This window comes from Cebus imitator, unplaced genomic scaffold (genome assembly GCF_001604975.1).
Source record: "Cebus imitator isolate Cc_AM_T3 unplaced genomic scaffold, Cebus_imitator-1.0 Scaffold20, whole genome shotgun sequence".
In the NCBI taxonomy this organism is placed as follows: domain Eukaryota; kingdom Metazoa; phylum Chordata; class Mammalia; order Primates; family Cebidae; genus Cebus; species Cebus imitator.
Genome location: NW_016107335.1, coordinates 6,922,588 through 6,944,675, shown reverse-complemented (window position 1 = coordinate 6,944,675; position 22,088 = coordinate 6,922,588). Strand labels below are relative to the sequence as shown.

Genomic DNA, 22,088 nt, shown 5'->3' with positions numbered 1-22,088 from the left:
ACTTTGAAATGCAAAACAGCTATTTAGAAAATAGTCCTGGCTGGCTATCCATGGTGGCTCACGCCTGTAATCCCAGCACTTTGGGAGGCTGAGGCAGAAGGATCATGAGGCCAGGAGATCGAGACCATCTTACTGGCCAACATGGTGAAACCCCGTCTCTACTAAAATACAAATATTAGCTGGGTGTGGTGGCGCATGCCTGTAGTCGCAGCTACTTAGGAGGCTGCAGCAGGGGAATTGCTTAAACCTGGGAGGTGGAGGTTGCAGTGAGCCGAGATGGCGTCATTGCACTCCAGCCAGTGACAGAGCAAGACTCCGTCTCAAAAAAAAAAAAAAAAAGGCCGGCACAGTGGCTAATCCTAGCACTTTGGGAAGCCAAGGCTGGCGGATCACAAGGCCAGGAGATCGAGACCATCCTGGCTAACATGGTGAAACCTCATCTCTACTAAAAATACAAAAATTAGCTTGGCGTGGTGCTGCTTGCCTGTAATCCCAGCTACTCGGGAGGCTGAGGCAGGAGAATCCCTTGAACCAGGGAGTCAGAGGTTGTAGTGAGCAGAGATCTTACCACTGCCCTCCAGCCTGGTGACAGAGCAAGACTGTCTCAAAAAAAAAGAAAAGAAAATTGCCCTGGCCTTGTGCTTCTGAAATGGCCTGAGTAACCTAGTTTAAGCTAGTTGATGCTTTTCTGAAAAGCATCAAAGAATTTACAACATAGTAAAGAATTGCTGGGCTGAAATTTGGGAGATGATAGACATGAACTTCTGACCCAGGGCCACTTTTGCCCAGGCTATTTGCTGTTCTGGAAGAGCGGGTGAGAGGGTGAGCAGTGTAATTAACTGACTCACAGGAGGAGAGGAACAAAAGCTGGAATCTAGGACTTGCCATGGTTAAGAATCCTGGTGAGCCTCCTGGGTTAATATTGAAACCTTGAGAGGCTGCCATCCAGAATGCCCGTGGGCTGGGAGTATGCCAGCCTTTGCCTGGACTGAAGCTGCATAGGGTCACCTGGGGGTTTAGTAAATCCCAAATGCTGAAATGGATTGAGGTGATCTCAAATTGCTGGTGACCCCAGTCACCTAACAGAGGCAGATGATGAAAATCCTCTCCAGAGGAAGATAACATCCTATGCCTCAAATTATTTCTGAAATGATTTTTCAAATAGAGTGTTCACCACACAACCAAGTCAGTGTAACCAGGCCCACCGGGAGACAAGCTGAACAGAACCCGCACAGATAACAGGATAGAAACAGCTTTGTAGACGGTGGAATTACCAGACAGACTGTAAAGTGTTATGTTTCTTATGTTCATGGAGATCAAAGTTGAGTAAAAACATTTCAACAAGGAACTGGAGACTTAATATAAAGGGGCAAACCGGAAAAACAACTAATACTAGATCTAAAAACTACAGTACCCAAAATGGAGGATTCAGTGGATTAAGCGGATTAGATACTGCTGAAGAGAAAAGTGAGGCCCTTGGAGATCAGAAGAAACCTCTCTGAAGGGGGCAAAAGGCTGGACAACACTGAAGAGACTGCAAGAAATAAACTCCATACCTGGATGTTTCAGTTGAAGATGCTGTAAGAAAAAAAAAAGAAAGAAAGAAACTCCATCCTGAGAAAGTCTGATGTGTGTGATTGGAATCCTAGAAGGAGAAGAGGGAAGCGGATAGAAGGAATATTTGTTGGGTTTTGTTTGTTTTTGAGACGGAGTTTCGCTTTTGTTACCCGGGCTGGAGTGCAGTGGTGTAGTCTCAGCTCACCGCAGCCTCCACCTCCCGGGTTCAAGAGATTCTCCTGCCTCAGCCTCCCGAGTAGCTGGGATTACAGGCATGCGCCACCACGCCTGGCTAATTCTGTATTTTTAGTAGAGATGGGGTTTGTCTATATTGGTCAGGCTGGTCTTGAACTCCCGACCTCAGGCGATCTGCTCGCCTCAGCCTCCCAAAGTGCTGGGATTATAGGCGTGAGCCACCGTGCCAGGCCAGAAGGAATATTTGAATAGATAATGGCAGAGATTTTTTGAAGTCCCACAAAAGATGACAATCCACAGAATAAGAGATTCTAAATACAGCATAAGGTGATTTTTAAAGTGTTCCATTTCTAAGTAATAGTCTGTGATTTATTTTCCTTATATTGAGTTTCCTTTCTCTCTCTTCCTTTCTGATTTTAGCAGTGGTTTTCAGAATTCTGCTGAGAATAAGTGTTTTTCTAACAAGTGATGAATTACATGTTTTTTAAAGTCACATTTGCAAAATAAGTTATGTGCTAGAGTTTCAAAAATTTTGCTTGGACAAAAAGGATGCAACTTGTGTTTTGATTGAAGACCGTGAGATAAGAACATCTTAAAGAAAAGACAAGCTCTCCAGACCCAAAGGATTATTTTACAATGCAGGAATTTCAGGCATAATGGTCACTTAGGGGGCAGAGCCCCTCACCAGCACCCCTCAGTCATGGTTTATAGGTAGCTCTTACTCTGTCTCCTCCGGATGACTAGGAAGAATGCCTCTCACAGATGAATGGCATGCTTGACACAGGAAAGGTAGTATGTGTAGGGTGCAAATGAAGACCCTTTCATGAATACTACTACTATTAATAATTATGTATAACAGCTGGACACAGTGGCATGGGCCCATGGTCATTTTATTTCAGTTTATTTTGTTTTCCCTACTTTTCTTTTCTGCTTCATAAAATTAGGAGGTAGAAACTATTGAGTCGTATCGACCTCATGCTTGCTCCATGAGGCTACGGTAGCTTTTACCTTCTTGTCTCCCACTGGTCTGTAGTGAGTGAGAGCTGCTACTTTCTACTTGGGCATTCATTCTGACAAAATTTTAAAGAATAATGGTCAGCCTCCACCATCCCATATTCGCTGTCCCAGCTGCTGCCCCAGGATTTTTTTCTTTTAGGCATTTGCCACGTTGTTTGTCCTTTTAGTTCCCTTGCCTTTGTGTTTGATTAAATTTGCTGCCTTCTCCCATCAGCATTACCTTGTGGGCTTCTTCTGCATTTGAACACAGTGTTAGACATTTTGTGTGTTCATGTTCTTTTTGATTGTCTTATACAAAAGAGATTCATAAATATCAAGGATATCTGAGGATCATTCCCAGAGAGCGTATGATGTCTGGAATTTGCTCCGGACCTTTCCTAATTCAATAATCTCCTTATGTGTAATTCTAAACTACTGTTGGTGGCTATGTTTTCTTCTAGTTTTCAGGGTCGATAAGGAATGAGAAAGAATAATGTGTATTTTTATGTTGTCATCACCTGGTAATTTCACAGGGGTATGTAGGTACTGAACTGTTGTAAATTAATATTTGTACTCACATGACTACAGCTGAGTTAAAATGTGTCTCTTTTATGGACAAAGCTAACAAATATGTGCTGTTTGACAATTTGGAATACAGAGTATACTTACAAGGAAATAGCTGGAAACTACTGAAAGGTAAATATTTAAATACATTTTAAACATCATTAAATATTATGAAAATTATGTTATACTGGTAAAAAATGGAAGCTGTCCTGAGAAATAGAATTGTCTCATTAGTCTTGTGGTAAAAGATAAACATTAAAAGGTAGTTAAGAATTTCAGACTAGATAATGATTCATAGAGGCAAAACTTCAAATTGTGCTTTTAGAACATTTGTTCAGTACTCAAATTTTATTCTCATATTTTTGGCAAATTAAAACATTCTTTCAGTGTGCTTACCATTCGGTTTCTTTGTGCTTGTGGGTATGGAAATCCCCTTTGCCTGTGAGATTAAGAGAATAGGGTATCCGGTTTCCTTCATAACCTTAAAGTATTTAATCTTTTACATAATTGTTCTTATATTTTCAAGTTAGGGAGTTTTTTCCTAAGAAATGTTTTACCTCATTTATTAAATCACTACCTATTCCTTGTAGAAAATGTTTTAAGTAGAAGAAAGAACAAAGAAAATTAGCCATATATGCCACTAACCTGAGTCTGTTAATTTTTTGATAGTTGCCAAAAGCAGTATAGTATTTTGTAAATACTGTAGAGAGATGAAAAATAAGTAGTAGATTATATAGCAAAATATTAATAGTGGTGAGACTTCTGGTGATTGTTAAATAGTTTCTTTTTTGCTTCTCTGTATTTTCTGAGTTTATAGCACAATAGCAAAAGCTATTAAAACACTAAATGCTGGCCACTAAACAGTGGCTTACACCTGTGATCCCAGCACTTTGGGAGGCCAAGGCAGGCAGATCACTTGAGGCCAGGAGTTCAAGACCAGCCTGCCCAACATGGCGAAATCCTGTCTCTACTGAAAAAAAATACAAAAAATTAGCCTGGTGGGTGCCTATATTTCCATCTACTCAAGAGGCTGAGGCAAGAGAATTGCTTGAACCTGGAAGGCGGAGATCGCACCACTGCACTCTAGCCTGGGCGAAGAGCGAAACTTCGTCTCAAAAAACAAAAAAACATTAATTGCCAGCATCCTGAATGTTGCCTTGCCTGTAGAGCTTCTACTGTGTTCCTAGTATATTCGCCTTTTCTTTAGGATTATTTAATGATTTTCATTAAATCATCCAGAAATGATTTAGATTTCTGAAGAATGTTAGGTTGTTTAGACTGGAAGATTAGTGGAATTCAGCTGTTATCTGTAAATGACATTGCATAACAGGCATTGTCTTAGTGACCTTTATGTAATTTAACTACTTTATGTATGGAGCACAGTTTTGTAGCTGGTGTGGGCTGTGTCCTCTGTAAATAGAGGACACACAAAAAGCATTTCAAAAGGAGCCTTCTTACCTCAAAGCGTTGTATTGTGCTGTTGAGAAATACTCCTCAAGCTAATCTGATAATGAATGTGAATTGGGTGAGCTGAGATTTTAGATCTTTGTAACCTAAATAGTTTGCCACAAAGCATTTTAGATATGACAACAGTAGATGTAAACGGTCATAATAAAAATTTGCTTTTTGAGCAGATTAAAGTATGTATGTGCTTAAATTGTTATTTGCATGTTTTTGTATATACATTTTTCTAGTTTCCTGGACTGCACACTCTTCACCTACAAAGATGATGTCAGTTTCCAGCCCTGCCTCCATAACACTCAATCTGTTTTCTTCCTCTTCTTAATGGGTATCAGCTTTTTAAAATGGTTTATAGGGGATGCTAGGAACCAAGCCAATATTTTGCTTTATCTTCCCTGTTTTATCCTTTGTTTTATAATGTAGGCAGGTATGTGTATACTTATGTGTAGCATCCTATGTATACTCTCATCTTTTTTCACCTGACAACATAATTTACAGATCAATCTATAATTAGCAATTAACAAAGATACTTTCCTTTTTATAGCTGTGTATTGCTCTATTGTGTAGATAGTTCTTAGCTTGTTCTGTTGTATTTGACCGGAGCGTAGAAAGTTACCACAAGACAAAAGTATGCCAGATTGCAGGGTCATTTATTTATGCCGGCGACCACAGAGGACTCACGTCTCTCCAACCTGTGGTGGCAACAGGAGGGTGCCACGATTTTTTATACCCGAAAAACCACCTTGGGAGTGGGGGTGAGGGGCAGGGATGGGGATGAAAAGGCTTCAGACATTCCGAGAGCTAGTGGATTCTGTAAATTACCTCCTGGGCAGAGATGAGGGTGGGGGTCTCCGGACATTCCAAGGGATGGGGACTTTTGTCATTCCGTTTGTTACTTAAGTGGTTTACAGAAATCAAGATAAACATTTGTTTACACATTATCTGGTTAAGGTGGAAATCACAGACCTTAGTTACTTATTACAAGTCGCAGGAGTCGGGATGGCATGGGTTAGGACTGCTTGCCTGTCACATTAGGGCCACAGAGAGCAGTTACTGATAAGAAAAGGTAAGCAGCTTTACATAGTTTTGAAGAACAAACAGCAGTTCTATTTACAGAGGCCAAGGACAGTAGTTATTGTAAGGAGAATGGGGCAGCCATTTCAACTTACCTAAAAACAGTTTTGCATTTTATAAAATAGTTTTGCTCTGGTTCTGGCTCTAGGCCAGCACAATATCACAGTTCAACCAGCCCCTTATTAATGGACATTGCATTGATTTTAGCCTTTTGCTATTACCAATAGTCTTGTAGTGAATAGGCTTATGCATACTTTGTTTCCTATTTTTACCATCTATGGGATAGATTACTAGAGGCAATATTGCTAAGTCAGAGGGTAAATAGTGTATTTTTGCTTGATGTTGCTAAATGAACCTGCATAGAAGGTATACCATGTTTGAAAGTTTCCTTACAACCTCACTCTCAGAATGTTGTCAAGCTTTCGGATTTTTTCAGCTGAACAGGAGGGAAATGATATTTCAGTGTAATTTAAATTTGCGTATCCCTTAGTATTATTAGCAAGTTTGAGCATTTTTTCATATAGATGAGAACTATTTGTGTTTCTCTTTTTGTGAATGGCTTATAAGGTTGTTGGTTCTTTACTTTTAGAATCTCTGTTTGAGATTGTGGCTGACAAACTCTAAGGTGACCCCCAATAATTCCCTCCCCTGCAGTGGGGATGGGTCCTGTGACTTGCTTGTAACCAGCAGAGTATAGCAAAGGTGATAGAATGTCAGTCTCTTGATTAGGCGAGGTCATATGGCAAAGATAAGAGGTCACTCCTGTGCCTACAGCAACATTACAGAAGACTCTGTCTTAAGCAGACCAGAGTAGGAGACTCCTCAGAGTTGGCTTGATGACATCGAGGGCCATACTGGTGAAGCCCTTGTGGTAAGGAACTGCAGGCAGCCTGTAGGATCTGAGGGCGGCCTCCAGCCAACAGCTGTTTAAAAGCCAGGGCCTGGCAGTCCTGAGCCACAGGGAACTGAATTCCGGCAACTTGAGTGAGTTCAGAGCAAATTCTTCCCCAGTCAAGCCGTCAGGAGAGAACACCGCTTGGCTGACATCTTGTTTGTAGCCTGGGGGACCCTCAGTAGAAGGTCCAGCTAAGCTGTGCTCCCCCTGGAATTGGCTTGTTCTGCAGTGGGGCTTATACCCCCCTAGTTCCTTTTCCCAGGTTTGCCTGGCTATTCCCTGCTTACTCCTGTCCAAATGAACTTTATCATTAACTTATTTAGCTCCAGAAAAAAAAATGTGATAGTGTATTTAACATGATTGTGTAGCACTTACAGGTTAACTTAGGGAGAACTGATGTATTTATTAGGATTGTGTGTCATTTTGTCCAAGAATATGGCATATACATCTTTATATTGGTTCAAGTCTTCCTTTGGGACCTTTTGGAGTTTCTCATTGTTCTCCTTGTAAATGGTTTAGACATTTATTCTTAAGTTTGTTCTTAGTATTTTGTTTGCCTTGATATTCATACATGAGATTTTTTGCGGAGGAGTTAAGTGTTTGTCCTTTTTGATACCAGTGTTATGTTCATTTCATAAAACAAATTGGGAAGTGTTCCTTTAAAAAAATATTTGGCTTAGTAGCATTAGGATTTCTGCTAACTCTCCTCTCTGTGCCTGGCAGTTTGTTTTTGTTGTTGTTTTTTGTTCTTTTCTTTAGCGTTTTTGCTTTTGAGGTTTTTTGGGGAGCTCTTTTATGACTTTCTTCAGGACTGGGGTCAATTTTAATAAGTTTTATTCTCTTTAAAAGTTATTCTTTTCTAGCCAGGTGTACTGGTGCACACCCAGCTATTCAGGAGGCTGAGAAGAGGAGGACTTGAGCCTGGAGGGTGGAGTTTGAGTCTAGCCCAGGCAACAGAGGGAGACCCTGTCTCTAACAACAACAAAAAAGGTTTATGTTTTCAAGTTGATTTTGATAGAACTATACAAAATTACCTCTTCTTTTTAAAATTTCCTCTCACAGTGTTTTCAGATTAGTTGTTAAGACTTGATGGGCTGAGAGGGAGACTTGGGACTTTTGCTGGCATGCCGAGTACTTTGTTTCATAATGAAACTGATTAAACCAGTTAGCCATCTTTCTTGCCTCTCCTTCACAATAAACATTCATTTCCCAGGATATGCTCTGCTCACATTATACTCTTCTCTAAGATTTCACATTGCACGGAATGTAAATAATGTCCTTTCACTTCTTCTGGAACAGAAATACACTTCAAAAATTATACAAACAAGTATTTATTAATTGTTAATACTAAGCGCTATGCTAAACATGTGGGTCTGAGAAGATGGAAATGATCCCTGTCCTCAGGGGGCTTGTTTATGGTAAGTACAGCAGTGCTTACCTATGGGCAAATTGTCTGCTGGACTATCTCCAGTTCACACACCTGTAAAGGATGACTCTACTATCATTGATTGTCCTCCTCCAAAACCACATCTCATTTTCCAACCATGACATTTCATCTTTCTGGTTCTCTCTCTCTGGTAACAACTCCAGTAATTATTTAGCCACACCAGGCCCTCTCATCCATTGGCCTACTCACATCTTTCATCCTGCCTCACACTTGCACATCCTCACATCTCCTCTTGCCTGCCTTAAATCTGTGATTTGTCATTACAATCATCCCCCTGCATATACCTTGCCCCATTCCTGTACTGTTGGACCTCCCTGGCAAAAACCCAACTCTCAGCTTCCAAGGCACCTATCCTTGAGCAGCTACCAGACCATGACTGAAGAAAAACATAAAACCATAATGACTTGTCTCACTTTAATAAATTCAGGTTCACAACTAGTTAGTCTTTTATTCATTTAACTTTGAAAAACATATTAGTTGATATCTAACTGCTGAAGCTTTGGCCCTATTAACTATTCAAGTTTATGATTAAAAGAGTTTGCCCATTCGTTGTTTTGCATTAGTAACCTTAGATATTTGTTTTGACTCTCTTTTCAAAGGCTTTCAGACTTGGATGTTAAAGGCATGGGTAACTGCCTTTAGAAGGGATAGCAAATAGTATGAAACAAAAAGATCTTGTTGTGTAGATGCTGGATTCATTGTTAGTGTAGATTAAAGTTTTAGCTTTTGATTTTTGTTCAGATGTTTTAGTGTCTTTCCTTAAGCAGGTGAGAAATTTATTAATAATAGACATCTGATTTTTTTGCATTTCCTTCTTTTTTTTGGGAGACAGAGAGCTTACTCTGTTGCCCAGGCTGGAGTGCAGTGGTATGATCTTGGCTCACTGTAACCTCTGCTTCCCGAGTTCAAGCGATTCTCCTCCCTCAGCATCTGAGTAGCTGGGATTACAGGCATGTGCCACCATACCTAGCTAATTTTTGTATTTTTTTTTAGTAGAGACAGGGTTTCATCATGTTGGCCAGGCTGGTCTTGAACTCCATACCTCAGGTGATCCACCCTCTTTGACCTCCCAAAGTTTTGGGATTACAGGCGTGAGCCACCACACCCAGCCCTAACCTCTTGACCTATCTAAAAACAGATAGTGACTTTGTTGCTTCTGAACACCATTATGCTTAATTGTATAAAAGAAATGATGGGATTTTATAAATTCATTTTATGTATTTTTAAATTTAGCATGATTTACTATGTAAAAAATACCCTCTAAAGAATTATAATATGGTTTGAGAGGAAGAATAACATCTGCTTGATATAGTTGTTAAGGTTATTCTGTGAAGAATCTGGACAGAGTTGGCCAAATCCCGTTGGTGAGGTCTTTGAGCAGAAAATGAGTTTTCATTTTGCCCTTAGGTGCTGCCAGGTAGCCAAGAGGGAACCTAAGAAAAGTAGTTTCCTTGGTTTTTGTTTTTGTCAGTGAATTCGGTAAGATTAGTCTCCCTGTTTTTATCACAAAGACCATTATTTACGTTTTGAAATTGGACAGTACATTCCTGAGTTGTTTCTTATACCTTTTCCAAAAATAAACATGGCTGTTGTTCTGAGCTAGTTTTTATACTGTTGTTGAATAAGATGGTCATGACCTCTATGCATAGCATTAAAGTATTGCTTAGCCCAAACTAGATAGTAACAGATTTGCTTAGAAATTTGCAAGCATGTTGCTAACCATATTACAGTAATTTTTCCATTTATTAGCAAACATTTATTAAACTTGCTATATTCTACACACTAACCTCCAGTGACAGACAAGAGCTCTTGTCCTATTGGAGCTTACTTCCTGGTATGGGAGAAATAAACAATCAATAATAAAGTCAGTGAATAAGTAACTATATATATGTAAGAAGGTGATAAATTCCATGGAATAAGGAAGATCAGGTTTAATATTTAGTAGCTGGGTTGAAGTTTTAAAAGTAGGGTAATCTTGGTAGGGCCTCACTGGGAAGACGATATTTGAGCAAAGATTTAATGGCAGTGAAAGAAGTCGAAATTACTTGGGAGAAAAAGTATTCTAGACAGAGTGAAGAGCCAGTGCATAGTCCCTAAAGGGGTGTAATTGAAATGTCTGACCCACAAGGAGACCAGTGTTTAGGATAAAATGAATGCATAGAGAAGGTAGTGGGAGAAGTGATCAGACAGGTAATGCCAGATTACGTAGGGACTTGTAGGAACTTTGTAATGAACAGATGGGTGATCATGTCCACCATTGATATTATATATTGTCTAGATTAATGACAAAAAATTAATATTTGTTCAGTTTCTACTGTATTCATGCTATAGATTCTTTTCAGGATTTTCTGGGGGCCATCCATTGTGCCAAGTGAGGGGAAAACAGTAAACAAGAAAACAAACAGCAAAACAAGCCACAGTCCTTGTGGAGATTATCTTGGTGTTTTGTGTGTCAATCATTCTATCTGACACTTTATATATTTTACTTCGTGTAATTCTGAGTATTTCAAAGTATCCTGTAAGATAGACAATGTCGTTAATTTGGAATACAGTTGATGAGAGTGAGGCTAAGAAAATCTGGTAATGTTTCCAATGTTGTGTAACTGATACGTGGCAGAATCAGATTAGAATTCAGTCTCGTCTTTTCATTATACCATTGATTCCCAAATCTGGCTGTGCATCAGAGTTGACTTGGAGGCTTGTTAAAACTAAAGATTCCTTAACCTTACCTCTGGGAATTCCCATTTAGCATAGTTAGCGTGGAGCCCTGGGAATCTGTATTTTTAATAAATACTCCTAGGATTTCTGTACTTCGAAACTACTGCCCTCCATTATTATATTTATGGTAGTGTGATACAGGTGATTATGGGAAGCTTTGTCTTCTATTTTTAAAGAAAATGGGTTTACTGTTTCTTTGTTTAGTATGATATTTGCTACAGGATTTTTAGAGATGCTCTTTGTCAGGCAAGGATTTCCCTCTTTTTCCTAGTTTGTTAAGAATTGAGTGTTGAATTATAATAAACTTTTTATCTCCATTGATCAAAACATGTTTTTTTTTTCTTTTAATTCATGAAGGTGGTAGATTATGGTAAGTTTTCAAATATTGGACCAACTTCAAGTACCTGAAGTAAATACAACTTGTGCATAGTATATTCAGTTTTTAAAAACATGGTTTTTTCAGGATTTTTTTTTTAAGATTTCTATAATCTCTCTGAGATTGTCTTTAACATTCTTTCCTCAAACTGCCCTTATTTTGATATCAGGGTGGTAACAGCCTCAGAAAGGGACATGGAGAATATTTCCTCATTTTCTGTTCTCTGAAGGCCATTGCATCTGCCTAAAATCATCTGTTCCTTAAATATTGGTAGAACTCACTTTTAAAATCACCTAGAAATGTCTTTACAATAGTTTAACATTCAAAGGGACTATTGGGCATCCAGGTTTCCTGATTTTCCAGAGCCAGTGTTGTGCATTTATGTTTTTCTAGGAATTTGATCATTTCACTGGAATTTATAAACAGTACTCTTATTTTAAATCTGCATCTATATTTATGCCCTCTTTCTTATTTTTGTGTTATTTGTGCTGTTTTCTTTGTATGTTTTGCCAGTGCTTTTGTAAAATGGGTTTTTCCTGCCCACTCCACAGACAAGATCATACCCTGAAACCATAGCATTGCAGTCAAGAAAGAACTTAATCATGTGAAGCTGGCCCATACAGGAGAACTGGGATATCACTCATATCCGTTTTCCTGGAGTTTAGGGTTTTTATGGACAGTTTGGTGGGTAGGGGACTAGGGAATGGGTGTGGCTGATTGGTTGGGGATTAATCATAGGGATGTGGAAAACAGTGTCTCTGCACTGAGTTTGCCTCTGGGACTCAGTTGAGTCGTGAGTCACAAGCCTCGGTAGGATCAGTCTGAAAAATATCTCAAGAAAACAAATCTTAGGTTCTACAATAATGATGTCATCCATAGGAACAGTCGAGGAAGTCACGAATTTTGTGATCTCTGGCCACATGACTCCCGAGCAGTAAGGGATTATAGAAACTACACCTACATTTCAGTGGAGCTTAGGCCCTTCTGGTTCCCGTTAGCATATTCTTGCTTACAAAGGTGGTTTTCAGTCGCTGATCAAGGAAAGGGGCTAGTTTTAGGAAGAGTTTATTATCATCCTTCCTTCTAAGTTAAACTGGAAACTAAATTTCTTCCAAAGTTAGCTTGGCGTACACCCAGGAGTGACCAGGGACAGTTCGGAGGTCAGAAGCAAGATGGAGTCAGCTATGTCAGATTCCTTTCACTGTCATAATTTTGCAAAGGCAGTTTCACATTGTTAATTTTACTGAGCTTTTAAAGAACCATCTTTTGTTTTCTGTTGTTTTATCTTCATTTTCTATTAATTCCTGATAATGTTTTTATTATTCTTTTATGTACCTTGGGTTTATTCAGTTATACTTTCTTAATTCATAGTTTGTGGTCATATTTTCTAATGTAAGCATCAAAAGCTATAAATTAAGCCATATCCTGTGAGTTTTTAAAAAGTTGTATTTTTCGCTACTTAGTTCTGGAGAACTCTCTTTGATGTTCATTTGCACATTTTGTAACCTTTCTAGTTACTTTGTTATCATTGGTTTTTAGTGTATTGTCTTGGTCATAGCATGTGGCTGCTTGACCCCACTGGTCGCACTCCTCAAGAGCCTTTGCTGTTATTCCACGCACCCCTGGACACCTCTTCCCCAGATTGCCGCAGTACTCACTACTTTATTTAGTTTGCATCTTAACACAAGTGTCACGTTCTCAGGGAGGCCTTCCCTCTCCATTTTCCTGAAGCTTCACACACCTTCTCCTCTCTGCTGATCTTCCCTGCTTTATTTGTTCTCCTCAGCACTTGTCACTTTCTAATGTGTTATTTAACACCATGTTCCCAGCTGGATAGAGAAGGAAGTAAAGCCATTATGGAGTGTATGTATAGCTGGGGCGGGAAAGTGCAGAGTGCCTAGACTTTTCCTGTCATGAGGTTGAAGAATAGGGGTAGATGCAGCTGGGGAGTCAGGATTGTGGTCAGAGAGGGAGTTTTGTTTTGTTTTGTTTTGTTTTTAACGGAGTCTCGTTCTGTCACCCAGGCCAGAGTACAGTGGTGCGATCTCAGCTCACTGCAACCTCTGCCTCCCAGGTTCAAGCAATTCTGCTACCTCAGCCTCCCACGTGGCTGGGATTACAGGCACGCACCACTACGCCCAGCTAATTTTTTGTATTTTTAGTAGAGACAGGGTTTCACTATGTTGGCTAGGCTGGTCTCCAACTCCCGACCTCAGGTGATCTGCCCATCTCTGCCTCCCAAAGTGCTGGAATTACAGGTGTGAGCCACCATGCCCACCTGGAGAGAGAGGTTTTAACTGAGAGGTCATCATATCAGTCCTGGATGACAATGAAATTGAGGGTAGGGCAAAGTTTCTTATGTGGAATTTAGGTAAAGGTGACAGTAGGTGACAGCAGGAACACTAACCAAGACATTTGGAGGCAGGGTTGGTCATGGTCCAATATGATGGTGGGAATCGGGTTAAAGAAAAAGACAAGCGACATCAGTGTCCATCTTTCATAGTGGCTAGTGGAGCAGCCCTTGCTCTCTTCATGGTCTGTTATGGATGGTTCCCTTTTGTGAGGGCCAAGGACCCCATGGTGGAAGCGGGAAGGCTTGGGAATGCTTTGAGGAAAACCGCCTGTAAGCGTGAATCTTGTTGTGTGAAGAAGGGGTTGGCTCCCTGGGTGCCTGGTTCACATGGATTCAGAGCAGCCTGTCTGGTTACAGTCTTTAGGATCTCATGGCCTTTGGAAGAAGCAGTACTTTTGTTTTTGTTTTTGTTTACCTGCTCTTTGCCTACCCCTAAGCAAACGTTTTAGGGAGCTATAATGTCTGTTTCACCTAAGTGTCACTGCTCTGTACATTTTTGTTGCAATATTTTTGCTATGAAGTTGCACATTGCATTTCTTTTTTGTCTTTTCATTTGCCCTGATGGGCTTCCTTGCTTAGAGAACATTTTCTTCTACTTCAAGTATTTGTGTTTTTCTGTTTATGTCATTAATTTTAAAAGTGCCTGCAGCTGACATAGCAATGTTTTCATTGGTGTTTGATTTTCCTTTGTATTATCATCATTTCCAGTATTACTGTTGATGCGAGTTTTTGTTTGGTTGGGTTTTTGTTTTATTTTGGTATGTTACTGTTGTTTTGGTTTTTTTACTTTTTAATTATTTGTAGTGGAATAAATAGTCCTTGGTTGGCAGACAGTAAGAAACTGAACTGTTTACTATCATCTAGGCTTATGGCATAACCTTGTACAAGAGAGCCTGATTTTTACAGTTGGGCTTTATGCATGCTGATTTGCTTTGTCCTGATCTTTGGGGACAATATCATTTTTAAGATTACTTTATGCTGTAGAAATAAGTAACTTACAAGCAGTATCTGTGCAGTTTTCTTATGTATCTACATTGCTTATAGGATTTCTCTGCCATAAGTCTGTTTAGTGAGATGATTTTATATGTGCATTGGGCTCCTTAGAAATAATTCCTTAGGAAATTGTGTTAGCATCCATGAAGATTGGATATCAAAAAGGTTAGGAAAAATTGCCAGGCATGGTGGCCTCACGCCCATCATCCCAGCACTTTGGGAGGCCAAGGCAGGCAGATCACCTGACATCAGGAGTTCGAGGCCAGCCTGGCCAACATGGTGAAACCCTTTCTCTACTAAAAATACAAAAATTAGCTGGGCTTGGTGGCACACGCCTGTAATCCCACCTACTTGGGAGGCTGAGGCAGGAGAATGGCTTCAACCCGGGAGGCATAGGTTGCAGTGAGCTCAGATTCCACCATTGTACTTCAGCCTGGGTGACAGAGTGAGACTCTGTCTCAAAAGGAAAAAAAAAAAAAGCTTAGGAAAAATTGCTGATTGCTGTTCAGGGCCACATTGAGTTCTTCTTGCCTTGTTTTATAGGTGAGGGAACATAATTTCTTGAACTCTATTTGAAAATAACTTAGATCTAGAGTCGACAGGGGCAGCATAACCTTTGATTTGAAAGTAGAGCTATTTTAAGTTTGCTTATATTTATTTATTTTTATTGTTTTGAGACGGAGTCTTGCTGTGTTGCCCAGTCTGGAGTGCAGTGGTGCAATCTTAGCTCACTCACAACCTCCTCCTCCTGGGTTCAAGAGATTCTCTAGCCTCAGCCTCCTGAGTAGCTGGGATTATAGGCTCCCACCACCACCCTTAGGTAACTTTTATATTTTTTGTAGAGACAGAGTTTCACCATGTTGGCCACACTGGTCTCGAACTTCTGGCCTCAAATGATCTGCCACCTTGGCCTCCCAAAGTGCGGGGATTACAACTGTGTGCCACCACACTTGGCCACAGTTGCTTATTTTTAATAACAGATTTTAAGATCTTTGGGTTTAAAAAGAATCTTGAAGTTGTATAGCTGGAAGGGACTTTAGGTGTCCTGTTACAATACATGTGGTACTTGTTATTTTCCTTGTGAAAAGTTGTAACCTGATGAGAAAAATTGGCAAACTGAATGCAGTCCAGAACAAAGGTGAAGAAGTGTCCATTAACATGGGCAAATGAATAAGTCAGCTGTTTTACTGCCATTGGTTCTCTGAGCATTAACCCACTGGCCTGAGGTTTTAATTGTTGGACCCTTTTTGAAAACTCAGTGCTATCCGTATATCTTCTTGTATTTGATTCTCCGTTAACTGTATGCATGGTGACCCTTGGTGGTTTAGAAAACAATGACTTTGTATTTGGTGGATGATTTAAAAGTGTACTGAAGTGTCTAACGTATTTATTCTTCTTTTTTAGGAAATTGAAAATGGCCCTTCAGCTATGCTAGGTCTATAATGGGAAGTGTCACAGTTCGATATTTCTGTTATGGGTGCCTTTTTACATCTGCGACCTGGACAGTTTTGCTTTTTGTTTATTTCAACTTCAGTGAAGTGACTCAGCCACTTAAGAATGTGCCCTTCAAGGGGCCTGGACCCCATGGACCATCTCCCAAAAAATTCTATCCCCGTTTCACTCGAGGTCCAAGTCGAGTACTTGAGCCACAGTTCAAAACAAACAAAATCGATGATGTGATAGACAGTCATATTGAAGAGCCAGAAGGCCACTTGAAATTCTCTTCTGAATTAGGTAAGTATATCTGATCTTTACCAGTAGCCATATCAATGTATTTAATCATTGGAAGTTTGATTAATTAGATTAGTTAGGAGATTAGAAATGCTGCATCATTTTTTCCTACACTCATTTATGTTGTTTGTGAACTAGCTGGAGTTATATGGTTTCTGCAGAGTCAGTGGGGACCTATATTCTAATTTATCCAGTTCTGACTTCAGTATTTTATGAGGACTTGGGAGAAACAAACAAGGTCCAGAGAAGACAAAAGAAAAGAAAAAAGACTAGCAGGAAAATGAAACCTATGGGAGAAGGGGTTTGTTTTTTGTTTGTTTTTTAAGAGATGGGGTCTCACCATATTGCTCAGGCTCGCCTCGAATTCTTGGGCACAAGCTGTCCTCTCAGGTCAACCTTGAGAGTAGCCGGGACTACAGGCATGCACCACTGTGCCCAGCTCTGGGAGAAGGTCTTAATTGCTAGGATTGCTAATATGGGAAAGAAATGGTTGAAAGTTTCCTTGACTGTATTTAACTTATTTTTAAGGGTACATTTAATTAATACAGAGCATAAAATACTGAGTTTAAAAATAAGTTGGGGTTATTTATATCTAATATGACTTTCACTTAAGAATTACTAAGGAGCTAGAATATATGTATGCACACACACACACACACACACACACACACACACACACATATAATATAGTTTATGACATCTTAGTATAAAAGAGAAAGCTCATTTTTTCTCTTAAAAAATCCTATTCTCTTCAACTTGGATGCAAGACTGTATTGTGTATGCCTTTGAATACTGCAATTTTAGAGTCCTGATTTTGACAAATTTTATTTTAAGGGATAAGTGAGCAATTTTTGTTATCATTAAAACTTAAAGAACTTTGATCTTATCATAAAACATCAAATAATAGGTAATGTAAGAGTGAAATAAAAGATTTTTGAGAGATTGAGAGAGCCTTAGAATATAAAGGAAATGTTAAAATAGAGTTTTCTCTTGGTCATAGTTTCAAAGACATAAAATCAGTTCTTAGGACTTAATGATTTTCTAATAAAGGAAGTCAAAATATATAAAATTTTATGAGGAAACAAGCTATTATCTACTTCAGTGTTCATTTAAAAATATATTTAAATTGAGACGTGGTCTTGCCAACTTCAGTTTTCATAAAGTTCAATTTTCATAAATCTTTTTCAGATAGCCAGTGGACATTTTTAAAGCATTAATGGGAAAGTATCTGGCTCTTTTATGTATTTATAGTTACTTTGGTAAAGCTTTTATGAAGAAGTAATACTTAGTTTACCATTTTGAGTAGACTTTTTATTTGCTTTTGAAAGAAGTAGTGAGAGAACTATAGGTATTTGAATAACAAACTCTAGCTGCCTAACTGAAAAACCAAATTCCTTCTAGAATATCCTAAGGAATCTACAAAAAACATATTAGAGGTAATAAATGAATTTGGCAGTTGCAGGTACTAGATTAACATGCAAAAAACCAATTGCATTTCTATATATTAGCAATGAGTGGCCTGAAAATGCAGTTAAGAGATCAGTTTCATTTACAATAGCATCAAAAGTAATAAAACACTTAAGAATAAATTTAGCCAAGGAGCTACAAGATTTGTATGCTGAAAACAGTAAAACACTGCTGAAAGAAATCAAAGTAAACCTAAATAAGTGGAAAGATATTCCAGTTTCATAGGATGGAATACTAAATAATGTTAAGATGTAAATATCACCCAAAGCAATCTATAGATTCAATGCAATCCTTACCAAAATGTCAGTGGTCTTTGTTGTAAAGATGGAAAAGGTTATCTTAAAATTAATATGGAATTACAAGAGGCTCTGAATAGCCAAAACAGTCTGGAAAAAAGAGTTGGAAGACTCAAACTTACCAATTTAAAAAATAAATGGGACTACATCAAAATAAAAACTTCTTTACATCAAATAACACATCAAGAATGTGGGGAAAAAAAGGCCAGGCACAAGTGGCTCATGCCTGTAATCCCAGCACTTTGGGAGGATGAGGTGGGTGGATCACCTGAGGTCAGGAGTTTGAGACCAGCCTGACCAACATGGTGAAACCCTCTCTCTATTAAAATACAAAATTAGCCGGACATGGTGACAAGCACCTGTAATTCCAGCTACTCAGGAGGCTGAGGCAGGAGAATCACTTAAACCCGGGAGGTGGAGGTTAGTGAGTCAAGATCGCACCATTGCACTCTAGCCTAGGAGACAAGAGTGAGACTCCATCTCAAAAAAAAAAAAGAATGTGAAAAAAGACAAAAGACAACCCACAGAATGGGTGAAAATATTTGCAAATCATATTTCTAATAAGGGTTCAGTATCCAGAATATATAAAGAATACTTGTTTGCATTTTTATTTTATTTCATTTTATTTTGAGACAGGGTCTCTGTCACCTGGGCTGGAGTGCAGTGGTGCATTCACGGCTCACTGCAGCCTCAACCACCTGGGCTCAAGTGATCCTCCTGTCTCAGCCTCTTAAGTAGCTGGGGTTACAGGGATATACCACCACACCCAGCTGATTTTTGTATATTTTGTAGAGACAGGATTTCACCATGTTGCCCAAGCTGGTCTCTAACTCCTGGGCTCAAGCCATTTACCTGCCTCAGCCTCCCAAGGTGCTGAGACTATAGGCATGAACCACTGTGCCTGGCTTAAACAATTCTTAAACCCCAACAATAAAGAGCCAAATAGCCCAAATCATTCTACTGTAAGGACACATGCACACAAATGTTCATTGCAGCACTGTTTACAATAGCAAAGACCTGGAACCAACCCAAATGCCCATTGATAATAGACTGGACAGGGAAAATGTGGCACATATACACACCATGGAATATTATGCAGCCATCAAAAATGGTGAGTTCATGTCCTTTGTAGGGACATGGATGAACCTGAAAACCATCATTCTCAGCAAACTGACACAAGAACAGAAAATGAATCACCGCATGTTCTCACTCATAGGCGGGTGTTTAACAATGAGAACACATGGACACAGGGAGGGGAGCATCACACACTGGGGTCTGTTGGGGGGAAATAAGGGGGTGGAGAGTTGGGGAGAGTTATGCCAGATACAGGTGAAGGGGAGGAAGGCAGCAAATCACGCTTCCATGTGTGTACCTATGCAACAATTTTGCATGTTCTTCACATGTACCCCAAAACCTAAAATGCGATAAAAATATAAAATGGGCAAAGGATCTGATAGACATTTCTCCAAAGAAGATATACAGATGGCCAATAAGCAGATGAGAAGATGCTTAATATAATTAGTAGTTACAGAAATTCAAATCAAAACAGTGAGAGAGCCATCTCACACCCACTAGGAGGGCTATAATACCACATTTAAAAAGGAGAGGAACAAGCGATGGTGGGGATGCAGAGAAGTTGGAACTCTCACACGTTGCTAGTGGGAAAGGAAAACAGTGCAGCCTCTGTAGACATTTCAGCAGCTTCTCCATAAGTTAAGCATAGAATTACCATATGACCCAACAGTACCACTCCGGGGTTTGTGCTTGAAAGAACTGCAGACAGGTGCTCAAAAACTTGTACTCAGTGTTCATAGCAGCACTGTTCTCAATAGACAGAAGGTGGCAACACTCCAAATATCCATCAACTGATGAAGGGATAAACAGAGTGTGTTCTGTCCATACGATGGAATATTATTCAGGCCGAGAAAGGAATGACATTATAATACATGCCACAACATGGATGAACCTGAAAACATGCTCATGAAAGAAGCCAGACACAAAAAGTCACATATTGTAGGTTCCCTTTATGTGAAATGTCTAGCAGATGTGAATCCACAGAGGGAGAAAGATTAGTGGTTGCCTAGGGCTGCTAGAATAGGCAGGCCCATGGAGACAGAAGGCAAATGAGTGGTTGCCAGGGGCTGGGGAATGGAAGGAATGGGAGTAGCTGCTTTAATGGATACAGGCTTTTCTTCTGCAGTGTGGAAAATATTCTGCAACTAATCATGCTGGTTGCACAACATTGAGAATGTACTAAATGTTACTAATGCTACATTTTATGTTATGTGCATAATTATCATAGTTAAAATCCAAAATTTCTTATATAAAAGAAATTTAATATAGAAGGAATTAGTGTAAATAATATAGTAGTAGTTAAAACTATGAAGGTTTCTGAGTGGAGAATTATCGTTGAATAAGCTGGGGAAGGAACCTATGAAAAGGTACATTTAAGAAAGATTATTGGCCAGGTGTGGTGGCTCACACTTGTAATCCCAGCAGTTTGGGAGGCTAAGGCTGGCAGATCGCTTGAGCTCAGAAGTTTAAGAGCAGCCTGGGTGGTATCTACCAAAAGTTTAAAAATTAGCTGAGTGTGGGGATGCATGGCTGTAGTCCCAGCTACTCAGGAGGATTGCTTAGGTCCAGAAGGCAGAGGCTGCAGTGAGTCAAGATTGCACCACTGCACTCCAACCTGGGCGACAGAGCAAGACCTTGTCTCGAAAAAAAAAAAAAAAAAAAAAATCAACAATAAAAATTGAAAATATTTTCTCATTGAATCTGAAATTAATTATAAAATTAATTGAAAAGGGTCCTCTGGCATGCTAATTTATTGAGGTTTGGCTACCATTTTATGTGAGCAGGGGAGTACGAAAAGTAAGCTGAGATAATCTTCATATGGAGTCTTCTCATCAAGAGATCTATAATAGAAAATGCTTCTGTCAGTATTGAGCATGAGGTCATCCTTTGTTACCTGTGGAATCAAGGAGCGTCTGTTGAGAATCTTCTTTGTGCAAGGCTCTGCTCTAGGTGCTAGGTATCCAGCAGTTTTAATTTTATTTCTTTTATGTTTAGGTCATCACCAAAGTCTCTTTTCTTATGGTTTCTCTCCTTGTATAAAATGCTAATAGAGATTTGTTTTGTGTTTAAAAGGATGAACTGCCGTTGAAACAGTTTCAGAGAGAATGTTTCCCAGAGTGGACTTGGGGATACTAGTTGTGTTCAAATTGGGGAAACACTGCATTCTGTATCTCATCCCTTGACACCTGGATATTCATAAAATATTCAGTATATTAAAGGAACAGAGCTGTACTACTTTTAAAAAGGGACTTTTATTTATTTATTTATTTATTTAGAGAGTCTTGCTCTGTCACCCAGGCTGGAGTGCAGTGGCGCAATCTTGGCTTCCTGCAACCTCTGTCTCCCGGGTTTAAGAAATTCTCCTGCCGCAGCCTCCAGAGTAGCTGGGACTACAGGAATGCACCACCATGCCTGGCTAGTTTTTTTTATTTTTATTTTTAGTAGAGATGGGGTTTCACCATGTTGGCCAGGCTGATCCCAAACTCCTGACCTTAAGCAATCCACCTGCCTCAGCTTCCCGTAGTGCTGGGATTATAGACATGAGCGGTTACACCCTGCCTAATATTACAGTGACTTTGATTAGACCTGTGGAGGCATTCCCTGACAATAAAATCAGAAACTGTGAACCTTTTTTTTTGAGATGGAGTTTTGCTCTTGTTGCCCAGGCTGGAGTGCAGTGGCACAATCTTGGCTCACCGCAACCTCTACCTCCCAGGTTCAAGCGATTACCCTGCCTCAGCCTCCCGAGTAGCTGGGATTTCAGGCATGTGCCACCACACCTGGCTAATTTTGTATTTTTAGTAGAGATGGGGTTTCTCCATGTTGGTCAGGCTGGTCTCAATCTCCCGACCTCAGGTGATCTGCCCACCTCAGCCTCCCAAAATGCTGGG

At 39.6% G+C, this 22,088-nt stretch overlaps 1 protein-coding gene across 1 annotated transcript in view; it reads left to right on the top strand.

Moving 5' to 3' along the window:
- Positions 1 to 22,088, top strand: part of LOC119469676 (polypeptide N-acetylgalactosaminyltransferase 11-like) — a 52,963-nt gene that overhangs the window by 27,988 nt on the left and 2,887 nt on the right. Inside the window, exon 2 of the mRNA XM_037735264.1 lies at positions 16,034 to 16,367. Coding sequence (XP_037591192.1) covers positions 16,072 to 16,367 — 296 coding nt within the window. The 5' untranslated portion in view covers positions 16,034 to 16,071. The remainder of the gene's footprint in view (positions 1 to 16,033; positions 16,368 to 22,088) is intronic.